General features: G+C 36.6%; 1 protein-coding gene across 2 annotated transcripts in view; it reads right to left on the bottom strand.

Moving 5' to 3' along the window:
* KLHL2 (kelch like family member 2) overlaps positions 1–16707 on the bottom strand; it is a 54002-nt gene that overhangs the window by 8735 nt on the left and 28560 nt on the right. For both annotated transcript variants that reach the window (XM_059844486.1, XM_059844487.1), the window contains 5 exons: positions 11063–11225; positions 4123–4232; positions 2598–2714; positions 1462–1611; positions 413–530 (listed from right to left, as the gene is read on the bottom strand). In XM_059844486.1, coding sequence (XP_059700469.1) covers positions 413–530; positions 1462–1611; positions 2598–2714; positions 4123–4232; positions 11063–11225 — 658 coding nt within the window. The remainder of the gene's footprint in view (positions 1–412; positions 531–1461; positions 1612–2597; positions 2715–4122; positions 4233–11062; positions 11226–16707) is intronic.

The raw sequence follows: 16707 nt of genomic DNA, 5'->3' as shown, positions 1-16707 counted from the left end.
ATACCATCTTGCTGAATTTCTTGCTTAAATTGCTCAGCTGCTTTAAGATCATATGTTCATGTTTTCAGTCATGGATTATCACTGCTTCATGTTCTTTATAACATTTAATAAGATTAGGGCATTTTAATAGCAAAATTAGTCATCATTACAATGCATTAATATTTTAATTTATTTATCCCTTGTTTCTGTGGGAGGTAATAAAACAGTTTATCCTTCAGATTACAAACTGAAGCTCAAATTAAGCTCAAATTGATCAAAGTTGTATCCTTCCAGATTACCAAGTAATTCAAATGATCACCGAAGTCAAGGTTTAGCCCTTCTTGGAAAAATATCTCAAGTACTGCTCCAGAGAACACACAATGCCTAAATTCTGAAGTATTACCAACCACAACAAAAAATTAGGCTTCCTTACCTGCTCTACATCTTCTGGAAGGCAATTCAGCTACCTGATGCCAGCGTTCTTCTTTAAAATCATAGCATTCAACACTGCGAATTGCCTTCGGAGCCTGTCCCCCAACTACCATCATCAACTAACAGGGAGAGAATAATAACAATACCTGTAAGTTATCTGCATATATGAGAGCACCTGAAAGATCAAAAGAGTGTTTAAAAATAAAGCAAGCTTCTGTACAAGAAGTAATTAAAGGATGGCTTTCCTATAGAAATTTGAGTCTTGTGAACTAGGCCAAATTAATTGCTAGGTGTTTTTTTTAAACAAATGTAATTTGTAGCTATATTGTCCAGAGGAAATACCAAGGGTAGAAAAGCAGCAAGTAATCAGAATCTTGGGAAAGCTCCAACAAAAGAGGGAGAGACCCTGCTGTATCTTCACATCCTACTCTGATCTCAGGTATGAGAATTCACCATCTATGATGTGTAATGAAGCTGTGACCATCCATCACGTAACAGCCTTACCTCATTCTTCTAAGAAAAATGTGCTAAATCTGCTGAACTGAATCTCCTATTCCATTATCACCATTTTCACAACAGTACTATGAGAAAACTTTGCTTCATTGTAAAGAAGAAAGTATCCAATGCTTGTTTTTTGCTAAAATAAACTAAAGATAAAATAAAAAATCTCAACACAGAAACTTCAGTCATTCTTTGTTTTGGTTTGGCGGGTTTTGAATTTTTGTTTGTTTGTTTGTTTTGTTTATTTTTGTTTTTTTTTTAAACAGGCTTACTTCTCCATAATTGTTTATTTCTCAAAATAGCTGAAGCACTTACTAAAAAATTTTTCTGGGAGGGCAGGTAGTGGTGATTCTCTGTGTAGGTGGGAGGCTAAAACATCTATATCATAAGTAGCATGGAGTGTAAAGGTAATCACTTGTTACATTTTTATGATAAATAATTCTGGTACAATTTTTTTACAGGAATACCCCAAGACACAGTCCTGCTCTCATGAAAGTTTTTAAAATGCAGTTTGAAATAGTATATACATTGGAAAAACACGGGCCTTACTTTTGGAAGGCTGGCGGGTGTTCTCAATTTTGTCCGTGTGCTTTTCATCAATGCCCGTTGCTCAGTTGGTAGCAAGTGATACTTCATAGCTTCAATGAGGTAATCTTTACAAGCACTGCTGTTCTTAACCAGTATTTCCTCTTCAACTCTCTGTTTATTAATAGAAGTTTAACAAGGTCTGAGCATGTTAAGGAAGTAAAGCAGAAATCACAGTTCAAAGTGTATTAAAGCCTATGGTCTACCACACACTTAATCTACTTGTTAAGATTGGAATTTAACCAGTAGGACACAAATTTGTGTTGGAAATGTGCAGTCACTAAAAAAAAAAAATCAAAATATGCTGATTGTTAATTAGCAAGTGGGAGAATCAGTGACAGGCAAGGTAAATCACTTTTCTTAAAATTGGGCACATTTCTTGATTTTTTAAATACAGACATTACAGAATATTTTTAGGCAGGAATAGCAGAGAATAATTTAACAAACTAGTAAGCCAGCCCACAACAATAAAAACCACAACAGAACACAACAACAAAAAAACCCCAAATCCCACCCAAAACAACCCACACAAATTGGAGATTTGTATCACAAAACCAGAACTTTTAAAATAAACACCTACCAACCTACTTATACCTACTAACCAATGTTAATACTGAATTCATATTGTCAATCTTAAATATTTGACCTGACACCAAAATATCCAAATGAGCTTATAAAATTTGAAAAAATTTATTTATTCTGAACCAGGAAAAAAGAATGCTTCCTTTGTCATTAATTCCTAATCAGCTTAAACAACAGATATAATTCTGAAGTGGAAAATTCACTTATGAGAACAAATCCTTTATCAAAAGATGGCATTACAAATGAAACCTAACCTGATCTCAGCAAATTACATTGTTCAGATTCCTGATGTGGTATGACATGCAGTCAGCCAAACAGATCCTTACATAAGTCATCCTCTATCTCTCACCTTGCTGTGTGGATGAGCACATCAGTATGTGGTAGTGGCTGTTTGTTTACTTTTTCTATCACTAACATACTAATGGCACTGTTGTTGAAATTTAAAGTTTTCTACCTGGCATAAAAACAACGAACAGAAATATTCACATGCAGAATAATTAGTATTCTTTTTTGCTTACCTGAACTAAATACTCCCGGGAAAGCAAAGGCAGCCGAACATGCTCCATCAGACGTGCCATTAACTCCTGCCTTACATCTTTGTCATGGTTTACCCAGGCTATCACTGCTTCAAATACCTTCCAGAAAACAAACAAATCTAGTTCTTTAACTTACAGGTTCATAAGCATGAAAACATTAGTGTGCCTCCAAAAATAGTTTTACTTATACTAAAACTCCTAGCGTAAGAACAGATGACAGTGGTTACAGCTCCCGTTATTTCCATATTTATCAACTATAAAATTCTGAAGGTGCATTATCTGGTCTCTTTTTAGATCTACTCCTCTACTGGTGTTTCAAGGATAGCTGTGCTACATTGACAAAATGCACACGATGACTTCACTGAAACTGAAAACTAGGCAAACAAACAACACAGCAGCAGGAATATTACAGTCCTCACACTTTTCTTCCTTTCTTGGAGAACTGACTTGCCACATCACAGTCCAAATGATTTATTACTGAGTCTTAGCAGGACAAGTGATCCCAAGGCTGGTTTTGCCAGCATTGCACAGTAGCTCATCATTCACCAGATGATGAGCTACTGTGCTCATCTGCTACTGTAATTATACTCCACAAAAGCAGCATCACATGTATTTAAGTGATAGATCTAGACCTTCAGGGTATTACAGGAACAACAACATAGCTTTGCTAGTTGCTGTTTAAGCAGATAGTTCTTAGATTCAAAGTTTCAAACATGAAACACTCCTAACTGTACAAATGAGAATTCATACATGCTTTTGAACACAATTTAGCCTCATTTGAGTACAACTATAAAATTCTCAGAAAAAAGAAAACCAACGTATTTCAAATAGATCATAATTTAATTTAAAAGTCTCAAAATTATTACATCCACAACCTGAAAATCATTAGAGGTTTACAGGGACACCCTGGGCTCATTGAAGAGCACAGTGTTTCAAAAATGACTTTAAAAGATTGAGATCTAGGCTAAAAGTGAGCCAATACACATTAAATTCTGGTTTGGTAATTCCAAGCTGCCATGTCATCTCCTGTGCAACCCACATGTGTTCAATTAGGTTAAACAGCTCACATATACCCAGAGAGCTTTAATACCTTTGTGGGACTGCTGATGCCAAAGTTATTAAATGGCATAAAAGAGCTCTTCAAACTTGGAATTATTTATCCCTTAGTAAACCAAACTCCTATGGATGTGACTCAGCATGTGTTCTGGTTGTTCTGCTTGAAGATGAGAAGGAATTTCCATTTAATGTAGTTTTGGTTTTGGGGTTTTTTTCCCAAAGAAGGTAATGTGATTTAATATAGTTGTAGGATTTTTAAGAGTTGAGACTAATTGTCAACAGCAGACTGACAACACTTTTGGGAAACATCCTTGAAACTTGAGCACATTACCTGCCTAATTTCGCTAAGGAAACACAGAACACATCTGAAAAAGGGCACAAGATCAGTAGGAGCAAGCTCACTCTTACACATGAAAGGATAAAGAGAATACTGGGATACAGATTGTCTTACCTTCTCCTCTGAGGCAATTGTGAGTTTGTCACTGGATATCAGACTGCACACCTGCTCTACACCAAGATTGAGGTATTCTTCACTAAGTACAACATCGGAAAAGTGCTGTTCTGTTTGGAGGAACAGAAATACGCTAACACAGAGCAACAGGTCTCCACATGTACAACAAGCATAAACACAGCAGGGGAAAACAGAGGAAAATGATTCCATATGCAAGCTATTTTACCCTATCTAGAAGCAATATACTGACTTAAAACCTCTTCTATAAATTAAAGCTTGGTCTCACAAATAGCTTTTACATTTAAACATTCTTTAACTGAAATATTAAAGCACATTATACTAAAAGTATTGTAGCAATTTTCAGATGCTTGCTTCATCTCAGTACTTGTCCTTGAGAATTACTTAAGTCTCATTTTACTAAATTTGTACACAAAAATAGAGAAAAAAGACTCCAGAGTCTTTATAATCTGTATGTTGTTGACAAACATGTTTTAAATTTGAAGTTTGACATGAACAGTGGTTGATTCTTTAGAACCAACCAGCAATGTCATGCAACAAGTCCTGTTGCATCTCTCAGAGCTTCTCCAAGGACATAAAATAGTGCATATTGCAATCTCTACAATGTGCAGAAGGCATGTAGATTTTCTTAATTTTTTTAAACCTCAACTTGAATAAAACTGAAAAAAATTAAAAAAATTCAAGTTTCCAAGTTGTCATTCAGCTGTCCCCTCCTTTCCTTAAAATTGCTTTTTATGGCATTTTTTTGCTTAAAAAGTAGTTCCATTCAGTAAAATTACTTCTCCCCTTTTATAGCCTTTTCAATTCCTGTATTAGTACTACTGTAACTAAGACTCCATACTTGAGAAAGTTGCCTAAGATGTTAAAAAAAGTAAAGAATGCTGAATGCTTAAGATCAAGAAGTCTAATTTTTCAGTTCAACTTTGCAGGGTACAAGAAAACAGCTGTTTTAAATGCAATGATCATCAGTACAAGACCCTCTAATTCTGCAGCATTCTGTCATGATGGACAGGTAGTATTTTCTGCAGTATTTCAGGGAATGGGAAAGAAAGGATGAAAAGAAATACTATTGATTTTTGTAATGTCCCCATTACTTTTCCACTCTACAAATCATCTTGTATCTGTTTGCTTTTCAGAAAAGTATGCAGCTTCTCAAGCTAAGTATCTGATAAGTTTTATTGGTTGCAAATAGAAATGGAGAAAGATAATTTGTATAGATTATTTTTACAATAAACTCCAAATTTTAGGTGACAGTGTCACAAACCAGTATGCCTGATTGTACTGAGAAGCTGAGTTTGGAAGCAAGCAGAAAGGGGAAGCAACATGCATCCAAACCACAAACAAATCTGTGGTTCTGAAACACTGTTCATCTTCTCTTGAGAAATACAATGCAACAGTGGAACACATTCAACAGGATATATTTCATAAATCAGAAATACCTGGTTGATTTTATAGACTCACATACAAAAGCCTTGCTTTTTAAAATTTTATTTAGATTTATGTCATGTATTAAGTAGGAAGAGATCCACCCTCTAAACCAGGAGAGGTGAAAGTTGAGAATTTTCAAAGTAATACAATGAATGTGAGGCTGTCTCCAGTTTTCATGCTAGACATAAGAACTACAGAAGAGAATAAAAAAAACCCCAGTGCTTGAACAAAAACTGTTTTACTGGACATCAGCCTCCTAAGGCATAAAACATGGCACATGGTCAAGGGAAGGAATGAGAAAAGGAGAAACACTAAACCAAACTGCTCAATCAACAGCTACAGATCCTCAGGTGAATGAATTACAGACAAAAGAGAAATAGAGGGGATTCCTACATAAATTTTAGTCAACAAAAAAAGAGGTAAGGTGAAATAACTTGTTTTGTAAGAATCAGATCCCTTATTGTCCAGCAGACCATTGTAACTGATTGATAGATAACATTTGGCAGAAGCCAATTGCAATTACAGCTACATGGATTATTTAATATAATTAAAAGCTGAAAAATAACAAGGAAATGTAAAAATCAATTAAATCCACCAATGGCAATTTATGTAATGCCAGTCCAAGTGTTGAAGACAGAAGGCTTCATTATATATAAAAATCACACTTATGAAATTCAAACTTTTTGCATCCTTTTAGCAAGAAGGATATCAGCATCTTCGAAACAACATGACTCAGTACTAAAATTTCAAGAAATCACACTTGGATCCTCTTTTCCCAATAGTGATGAAAAATAGTACAGGAGGTGTGTGGATTTTTTTGCCTTCTGGGTTAGGATTTTTATTATCTCATATTAGTGCTCCCATCCTGAAATCTTAGATAATCTGAAGACATTAACATCAAACCTGATGAAAGTTATGCTTAAATGATTAAATATTTTATGTAACTGTTGCCTGTAAAATCTCAAACTATTTTGCTTTTTATTTACTGCATTACAGAACATACTTCTTTCTTTATGAACATCTCTTAGAGAAGCAAAGAGAGAACTACCCAGATGGAAGTTTCCATGAGAGAACAAAATAATTTTTTTTTCCCAAATCAGAATTTTCCACAGAGTATGCAACTTTGACATATTTGTACTGGAATCCTGCCCCATTTCTTGCCTCTTTACCCAGAAATTGAAGCCAGCTGGCTCTAGAGTCTGGCAGCCTGAAAACAAGCCGGCTTAGGACCTGCAGAGGCTTGGCTGCTAAATTTCCACTTCCTAAGCAAGTAGAATCCTACTTCTTTATTATCAAGACTAAACTCTGGCTTTAAAAAAAAAAAAAAATTTTAGGACATTTCTAAAATATCTGTTCCAATTGCATATGAAAAACAGATTTTCACATTTTTGCAACTGAGTCAGTCTGAATAGCTAAAGATCTGTCCTTGTCTGCCCTGTGCCTGTAGGGTGGGACAAATGAAAAGAAGTCTTTAACAACAGGAAAAGGGCTAGTAACAAAAATGTCTGGAAGTACAATAAACAATGCCAGCGTGGCGAGCATAGAAAGAAAATAGGAGCTGTAAATTTACCACTTTTTGGTATTTGTTGTTCTGAGTCTGGAGCTATACATGCACATTCAGCAAAAAGCACTTGACACCTCTTCTATCCAAAAGGCACACAAATCTGGCTATACAGATTGAGACATTAACTTTGTATTTCTCAATTACGTAGGAAGGAAAGCTACATCTGAAACCTGCACAGGACATTTTATGCTTTAAACATTTATGGATTAATTCATAATGTCACATTGAGACTTTTTGGCTTGGGACAAAAGGCCTTTGCTATTGGCCTATTTTAAGGCACTGGTCAAACAGGAACCCCAGCTTTGCTGCAGAGGGATAGACACAAGCTCTGCCAATTGGAGAACCAGCAGAAGCTAAAATTGCAGAATCACATTTTTTTCCAAAAAAACTGATTTATTTGCAAATTTTATACTTAAATAACTGTTTTTTAGAACACCATGAAATTCACAACAGCCAAGGCAACAGCAGCATAGCAACAGACATTGCTACTCAGAATAGAATCACAGGAATGATTCTGACAACTCCATCCTTTCCATGCCAGGCATAAGGATGTACACAAGAACAGTCCACAGAAGACATGCACGCTTCCAACTCTTGCCAGGGCTCAAGTTTTAGACTAAGAGCACCAGAATCAAGAATTCTGTTATCCCAAATACAATGCAGCAATCCCTGCATCACAAAACATGCTAGGATTCCCTAACAAAAGAATCTTCAACATCTCAGCATAGGGCTAAAAGCCAAAAAGGTTCACTGTGCCACACCTCAAAGGACACCACTGCCACAGAGGTATCCCAATGCCTGCAGTGCCCTATGCAGTGGGTGAAAGACATTACTATTCTTTGGTTAAAGCTAAGAAATGTGTCAGGACATAAGCACTGAGCTAGGGTCTCTCTAGTCCAAGATGGCACACCCTTTCTCATTAAAAGGTTTTACCAATTTCTTCAGGTTGTACATAACATTACAACATCTATATAATCCACCTCCTTCTCAGGAAAAATTGTTGTTTTGTGTACATCCTTTAACACAACATAAAACATATCCCAGACCAAAACTGAGAACAGACTAGCAGTGCTGATGCCACATTCTCTTCCTAGGAATCCTCACCAAAGGAGGAGAGGCCTCAGCTGTACAGAGTCTCTGACTGTGCAAGTGTAACAAGACCCAGAGCTGGACTGCTTCCTGGAACATCATGAGGACATGTGGCATCTCCAAGTAAAATTGCAACAGAAGCTCATTCCAAGTAACCTGTATCAATTGTCCACTATTTTCAGATCACAGGTGCTTATAAATGACTCTCCTAGAAATCTTGCTCTCTGCTGCAAAGGACCAACCCACCACAGGAATATGAAGCTCCAAATTTAATGGAAGTTGAATTTTCATTCCCACTGGAAGTTCTAGAATTTCACTTTTCTAATAACTTCTGATCCACTGGCAACCATGTTTATATATTATCATTGTCTATTAGCAGAACTATCTCGCCGCCTCTTTTTTCTAAATCTAAAATAGCAAGTGTAACAAAATGAAGACTGGGAGAAGTTACAAAACAAAATACTTTTCATTTTCACTAGCAGGGAAATATTTTCACTACTTTTTTCAATCTAATAATCTTTTTCTGTACTCATTCTAATTTCTGGAGCCTTAATCCCAAAATGTGTGCTCTGGGAGCTAAGCTGCCTGTGATACAAAGCTTAACTCTGAAATGGCACAGCCATTCATTTTTAGCTCAGACTTTTGAGAATCTTTTTTTCAGATGTAAGAAAGCTGTGACAAAGTACAAAGAGCCATTTGAGATAAGAACGGGGGGGGGGAAAAAAGAAGCTATGATGGCTGAGATAAAGGCAGTAAGTAGCCTGAAAATTCAAGAGCAAAAACATTGACCTGAAAAGGTCTAGAACTGTATGAAATGAAATCAGGGAGTCAGCAGACAGAAAATCAGCAAGACTGATGAGGAGCCAATTCTAAGGAGAAATGAAGGCCAATGCTCCCTCCTTGGATCCTTTTATCAGGAGTACTGAGCATTCTGGTGCTCAGCTTAGTATCTTGCATGTCCCAACTAGGACCAACAAATAGCTTCCCTCCTCTTTTCACTTGTCTGTGTTCTGCTTGCAGACACTCAGTGCACAGCAAAGGATGCCTGAACAAAGTGATTCAGGGAAGGAGAGCTAACAGGTGGACACAATTCCTGTGCTCTCAAAACACATTTAACCAATACTGCACTCAAGGTCCTGCCAGGGTCTTAGAATCTTTATTTCTAGAAAGTAATCTATACAAATATTAGCTTCAACTACTAAACAGAACAAAGATTGTTTAGAAGTAACTGAAGGAGTTCAGAGGTTTAGTTTAGAAGTAACTAAGGCCCAGTCAGAACAGAAGCTGGAAAAATTAATTTAAAACTCAAACTTAAGCAACAGCTGTATCAAAATGTGTTCCCTAAAACATTAAATATCTGAACATTAACTCTAGTTAATAAATGTATGTCTCACTTCCTATTTCAAAAAATGTAATAGTTTTTTGGATTTAATAGTGTATTACTCAAAGACAAAAGGATTTAATTAAAACCTTTTGCATAGATGTCTAAATAGAAATATCACAAAGTCATTCAGTCATGTGCACATCACAACTTCGTAAGTAAGGTAGGCATTACAAATGCTAGTACTTTCAAAAACAATCTGAAAAGCTTTTGATTTTTTTTTAATTGATATATCAATCATTCTTGATAGAAATACTATAATCTCCTGCGAGTTAAAAAAAAAATCTATACCACAAATCAGCATTTCTAGGAATGAAAACAATTGAAAGCATTCATCAAAGTCCTTGGCTTTCTGAGATCTAAATTTATTCAAGGCAATAAAAAGCCTATTATTTGGACCTGAGCTGAAGGACTTGGCGCTCTATTTCAGGAAAATACCCAATTTTAACTCTGTACTAATTATTAATTATGCTAATTGGTCACTGTACATTTAAGGAAAGTTATGAAAAGCAATGCAGTCATATGTATTCTTTCTACAGCCTTACCAGGACATTTAATTTTTAATTCTCTTTGTATTGCTCTTGATCTAAGCCTGACTAAGTGCCTGATCTAAGTGCTAGGAGGAGGAAGGCAGAGCAAAGTGTGGACCTGACTATGCATTCTGACCATACCCAGCATATTTTTCTCAAGAGCAAGAACAGACTGTGCATTGCTTTAAAATCCACCCCACAGACACAGCAAATACACAGCAGGAGTTGAGCTGGCAGTTTGTCATACAGGCCAGCGGTACTCCAAAAATATGATGACAATAAGGGAAGCTTTTGGGGGAATTTGACAGAAATGGAAGGTGGTTTGGTTACAGAGGAAAGATAAGGTTAGTACCAAGCATGAAAATAGGAGAGCTGGAGAGACAGATGAAATACAAGATTCAAGTGGATGAGATTATAGGTACCATTTATAGTAAGAAATTTCAGGTCTTTGGCTAGATGAGCAGGATTTTCAGAAGATAAGTTGATTACAGAATACCCAACATTACATTTCTTGCTTCTTCACTAGTGCAGTGCAGGGGCTACCCCTCTTCCCAATGCCTTTTTCTAATTCTTCCCCCATGTAATTCCTACATACTTGGACTTATGGTAGTGGTCAGAATTTTAATTCTTCTTTCCCAATTCCCTCCCCTAAGTGATGGTGCAAGATTTTAAACAGGAAGCTAGCTTCTTCCTGGATTAGAAATGGCATGGACTCTGCAGGGGCAGAATAGTCTGTGAAGATGCTGCCCCATTCAGCTTAAATATAACTGTGGGCCAGCCAGCACATTTTATTTCTCTCGAAGGCATTCAGATCAAATGCAGTTTTCATCAGGAGATACATGTCTGCAATAGCCTGGATAAAACTCAGGTTCCTCTGGAACCCACCCACACTGACACATATCAATGTGTGCTCCACTAATGATAACTTGCCTGCATATGTGTTGGCCTTGCTCAGGAGATCTGTGCATGCATGCATGTCAGCAAAAGCACGAATCCCCAGGCAGTTGATAGGATGAAGCTGAGATTCCAAAAATTCACAGCAAGTCCTCTTCACATCCTGCAGTTGCAAGAGACCAGCTGCTGGGAGCAGTACCTGAAAAGAGAAGCAAGAGCTGGTTAATGTCCCCATTCAATTCTGATGCTATACAAGAGTATTGTCAATATTAAGAAAACAAAATAAACCATTAAAAAACCAAGACCAAAACAAAGAGGAAGATTTCAGCATTCTGCAACTGAAGAAGTGAAAACCCAGCACGAGCATGATTTTACCTCCCTAGAGATACCATTTAGAATAACAAGCAACATCTCTACCATTGTGTTCACTGGGGAACTTGTTCCACAAACTGTAACTCACGCTTTATTTAAACTCTTCCCAATATTCATTCACAAGTTCTCTTCTTGCATTTCCCAGCATTTCATAATTACATCTCATTTCCACGCCTTTAGTGTTGGATATTTTTAAAATAAGGTTTTCTAGACCTTGACAGAATATGTAAATCTTATTTGCACGCAAGCAGTGGACACTGTATAATTTTTTTGTAACCATCAAATATAAGCATCTTTATGCAAGAGATTCTAGTAAGGACAGAATTCAGCTTCCCTAGAAGTCTGTGACCATCTTGGGACAATAATAATTCAAGATTGTCTGGCAACCAATACAGACAAGAGTTTAGTTTGAATATCAACTGTTAATGAAAGAGAAATGAAGAAAAGACACAAATATGATTGCACTCAGATACACAGACTATTGCTAAGAAAATTACTTTAAAATTAATTTAAATCTTGGATAATTCTTGAAAATATTTAGTAAGTCTAACAAAGTAAGTGGAAAAGATGAAATAAGCATAAAAGTCAGTAACACACAATTCCAAATAACTTTAGTAAGCTCAAAAGGTTATTAATTACAACATTGAAAGAGTACAGTGAAATAGTTTTATTTTAGCATGTGTTTATGTAAATGTTACGATAATATCACTAATACAATTTATATTACAAGAACACAGAATGATTAGTTATAACAGTAAGTAGATAAATTCATTTGATGGTGAGTTCTGTGATAACATATAATCATTTACTTACACAGCAAAAATCAATGCCAGAAATCTACTACAAGCATTTATTTACACAGCTTGCCCCAATAAAGCAAACATTTCATACCTGATCACAAATTTGGTAACTAATTCAAGGACAGTCTTAGATAACTTTAGGCACATTATCAGTATAGGTGAGCAAATAATTCTGAGAACATTCCTTGACTGCATAAATGGATCCAGTAGAAAAATTTGTAAAATCATCATCAAATCAGAATACAAAATGGAAAGGTGAAATTTGAGAATGGCATGGAGGAAATAATTTAATATTTGTATTCACAGTTACCCTGGCATACCTATCTGAACAGTAAAGGAATGTTACAAGAACCAGATTACTCTTCATTATGGGAAATTTACATCAGTTCTGAGATCACTGTAACTGAGCTTATAAAGTTAGAGATTTCAATACATTTTAGTTATCAGTAAACAAAACATTCAAGTCTAAATGTATTTTACATTCTACTGCTAAAAAGGAAAAGAGAAGCAAAGTGCATCAAATTTATCTCATTGAATTACACATTGGGCTTTGGTTACTAGGCAACAAGAGCTGTGATAACATCTAGCTATTTTCATTTGTACCTATAGAAGTGTTGGTCTGAAAGCCGTAACAACCTGCATTCAAAAATACAGTTCCATCACAGTCAGATTTACTCTGCTGAAGCCAGGGACAGAACTAGAGAGAGAAAAATACCAAAGCAACCCAAACTCCTCACAAATCCATCAGAAAAAAAGAAAAGAGAAAAAAATACTACATTAAAACTGCGGCACAGATTAAGTTTAATTGCTGCTGACTCTAAACTGGTCAGTTATAGCTCAGATCTGTTCCAAAAATAGCCAGCAGAGGGTATCATAACTTTCCTTTAAAGATCAAAAATACTGTAATGCGCATACTGCTTTGTACTGCAAGAATGCAGAGGTGAAAAAAACCTCCGATTTCTTGAAAATATGTTCTGTGAAAATATATTCTCAATGTGGCTATTTTTTTTAATAATCAAAGAAAACTGAACAGATTATTACTACTAATGGCAAATAAGAAATTAGGCATTCTCTTTCTTTGTGTCAAAATTGTGGTGATGAATCTCAGAATGACTGCTAGATTTCCTAGAGAAAATGACTTAACCCTTACGAGCCTATGAAGACTCTTCCCTCGTTATTTTCTTTTCGCTCTCCTTCCTGCAGTGACATGCCTATTTCCAAAGCTCTGTGCACCCATCACACCAAATACATATTTACAACCCCACTGAGAAAAAAAGGACTGTGACCAGGTGCAAGTATTTGTTTTAAAATCCACCTGCAATGTCACCTGCATAGTCAGGAGGGATCTACTTAAGGCCTGGAACTCGGGTCCATGCTTTCACTGGAGTAAATTCAAGCCCTACACAACAACTCAACTAAACCATCAACCTGTAAATGAGGGTGCTGCCCTCTCTTGTGGCCCTTCAGGTACCTGCTAGGAGTATGTCAGGGGCTGAGGGTACTAATTATGCCTGCAGCTTTTCTCCCTCCGGTTTTTTCCTGACAGCATTATGACTCTGTTCATCTTTGTGCAGCTGGACACATTCACCCCATGTTACTGATAACCTGTGTTGAGCTTGGAGGTGAGGAGCAGCTGGAATATGCAGGCACCTCTCCAAGTGCTCACAGGCCCACCAGCCTACCAGGAACACATTTACAACAGTCCCAAGGAGATAGAGGTTGCCTAAGTGATGAACAAACCTCCACAAGGAAAGAAGGCTCAGAGGAGATGGGCTTGGGTGACGAACTCGAGGAAGAAATACAAGAATGAGCATCTAGTGGCATAACATCAAATTTATTTGCATATAAAAGGAAATTTATTTGCATATAATAGGGACTGGAGGGTGACTTTTCCTTTAGGTATATGGCTGTACCAGTAAGTCATCAGGTTATGCAAACAGCCTTTTCTAAAATAATTACTAGCATGTAAGGTGTGCCCCAGCAAAGCTGGGCCAGCAGAGGGAGAAGTACATATGTGACACGGCTCAGTCCCACAAAAAGTGTAAAACTGAAACAGCAGCACAAGGAGCTCTCAAGAGAGCCACAGGCTTGAGAGGGCTTCAGCCCACATATTCCTTCCTGGTGAACTGGAGATGCCCTCCATCCTCACAGTGGGCATATGTAGATCAGTAATGGGAATCACTTTGGCATAGTGATCCAAATGTTTATTTCAAGTGCTGTGTCATGCTTGTGTTGTGATTTCAGCATACTGCAGTATGCCTCTACAAAATCAAAACATAACATTATGTAGTATCAAGTATCTTCAAAACAGCAAATTTCATGGCAATCATTAAATGCCCCTCAAGGACTATCCAGAAGAAGCTGGTCAGAGCAGCTGCCCTGGAGTGCCTCCATACCAGACAAGGGTGTTCATCCCACCTGAGGGCTGCTAGATGACCGGACAGGCACAGCCCCTTGATTGGTACCACTTCTTGAACACACAAGGTTTCAGTGGCTGCCCTGCTAGTTGAGAATGGGGGAACAAGTCCAGTGGAAGGAGCCACCAGGATGATCAGAGAGCTGGAGCATGTGATATTACAAGGAAAAGCTAAAAAAACTGAGCTTGTGCAGCCATAAAAGAAAAAAAGGGAGACCTTATTACAGTCCACGGCTACTGTGAGGGCAGAGAAGAGTGAGCCAGACTGTTCTTGAAGATGCATAGCCATAGGACAAGGAAAAGTATGAACATAGGAAAATCTGACTGGAAAAAAAACAAGTTAGGTTGCTTTTTCTGTTTTGTGTTGTGTTTTGTTGGGTATTTTTTAAGTGAGGCTGATTAAGCCCCAGAACAGGTTGTCCCAACCAGCTGCAGAATCTCCTGGGAGATACTAAAAATTCAGGGAACAGGCCTCTCAAAAGGCTTTTAAAAAGCTCAATAAAAAGTAAAATTTAAATTGATTAAAGCTTTCTGCCTGCAAATTTACATCAATTTGATCCAGTAATTTTATATCCATCCAAGCTGTCCTCTTTGTATTCCTTTTGTACCATGGGGTTCTCCTAGACAGACCATATTGTGATACCTGACATACGAAGATGCTTAAGACAATATTTTCTTCTCTACTGCTTTCAAATTCCTTGTAATCATCTTAAAATTTCTGCCAGGAATATTTGCTCAAATTCAAAACCAGATTAAGATCAGTATAATGTCAATAGGAAAAGAGTGACAGATCACATTGCAGGTTTTGAAAACAAGATCCCACAACATAAACAACCCCAAAATTTCTCAGAACAGTGAAGCACTTTTCAAGCAAATAAGCCAATAAAAAATCAGAGCAGTGTATGCCAAGAGAATTGAATAATGTGCTGTCTAAAATAGAAAAATTTCGTACTTTATTGCATGGAGAGGAAAGAAAAGAGATCTGAGACATTAGGAAAGATACTAATAGAGGAAATCAGATGCATAAGAATCCAAACACACTACAATACAACATAGAAGCTCACAGAAGAGCAAGTTACCTCCTCACTAATCACAGATATTGCATATTTTCAGTTACAATATTAAAATGAAATAAATTTGAGACAACAGCAGTTATGTTAATGCCTGTAATAAAGAAAATCTTGAGGAAATAGATTAAGGTTTAACATTTAAGTTTTAAATAACCATTTCAGCAAACTAAGCTCCTTCATTTGCTGTTTACATTATCATAGCACGGGGAAGAAGGAAATTAACATAGTGGTTAAATATAACCCAAATGATCTTATTTTTTTATTCTCATCTACATGCATCTGTGCTGTAATTAAAACTGTGGTTTGTAACTGAAGTGTAATCTAAATTCTAGTGAAATCATTCAGCACAGCATTGAAATTATGCTATTTGGGAGTATGCATACAAAACCACTAAAATAGACACAAATATTTTAAGGCATCTGTGGGATAAAAAGTGGAAGTTTCAATTTTGGAAAATTCAGCCCGGCTTGAATTTCTGTATGAACAACATGTGCATGTTAAGCACGGTGTTCCAGTGTTAAAATACAAAAATAAGAGGCTGCACTGGAATTAAAGACGTGCATGAGCTGCAGTTTAGAACATGATGTCATGAAGCCTATGAAGAATACCTCCTGGATATCTTAACATCCTCAAGGCTATTGCACAATGAAGACATGGATGTATTAATTTTTCCTTGAGCTTAATGAGCCCTATGCAAATAAAAATCAGGTGCAGGTGGCAGTTTCATAGCATCACAGGAGGGAATCAGATCATGAAACAGTCCCATTCTTTAACATTCCCCTTGTACTAGATACAAATTGCTAGAGCACCACTTCAGTAGAAAATGATTGAATAATCATAAAAATATAGTATTTTAAATTATTGACATAATCTAAAAAATACTAAGCAGCTCCCAGCTTGGAAATCAGTGTGACAGATTATAATGAAGGATAAGGAAGAAGTAAGTGTTTTACATATCAGCTTTTTAACTTGCATCCTAATCTGTACTTAAGAGTCCACTTCAGTTAATGACATGCAATTGAT

This window comes from Haemorhous mexicanus, chromosome 4 (genome assembly GCF_027477595.1).
Source record: "Haemorhous mexicanus isolate bHaeMex1 chromosome 4, bHaeMex1.pri, whole genome shotgun sequence".
Classification (NCBI taxonomy): Eukaryota; Metazoa; Chordata; class Aves; order Passeriformes; family Fringillidae; genus Haemorhous; species Haemorhous mexicanus.
This window is presented reverse-complemented; position numbering and strand designations above follow the sequence as displayed.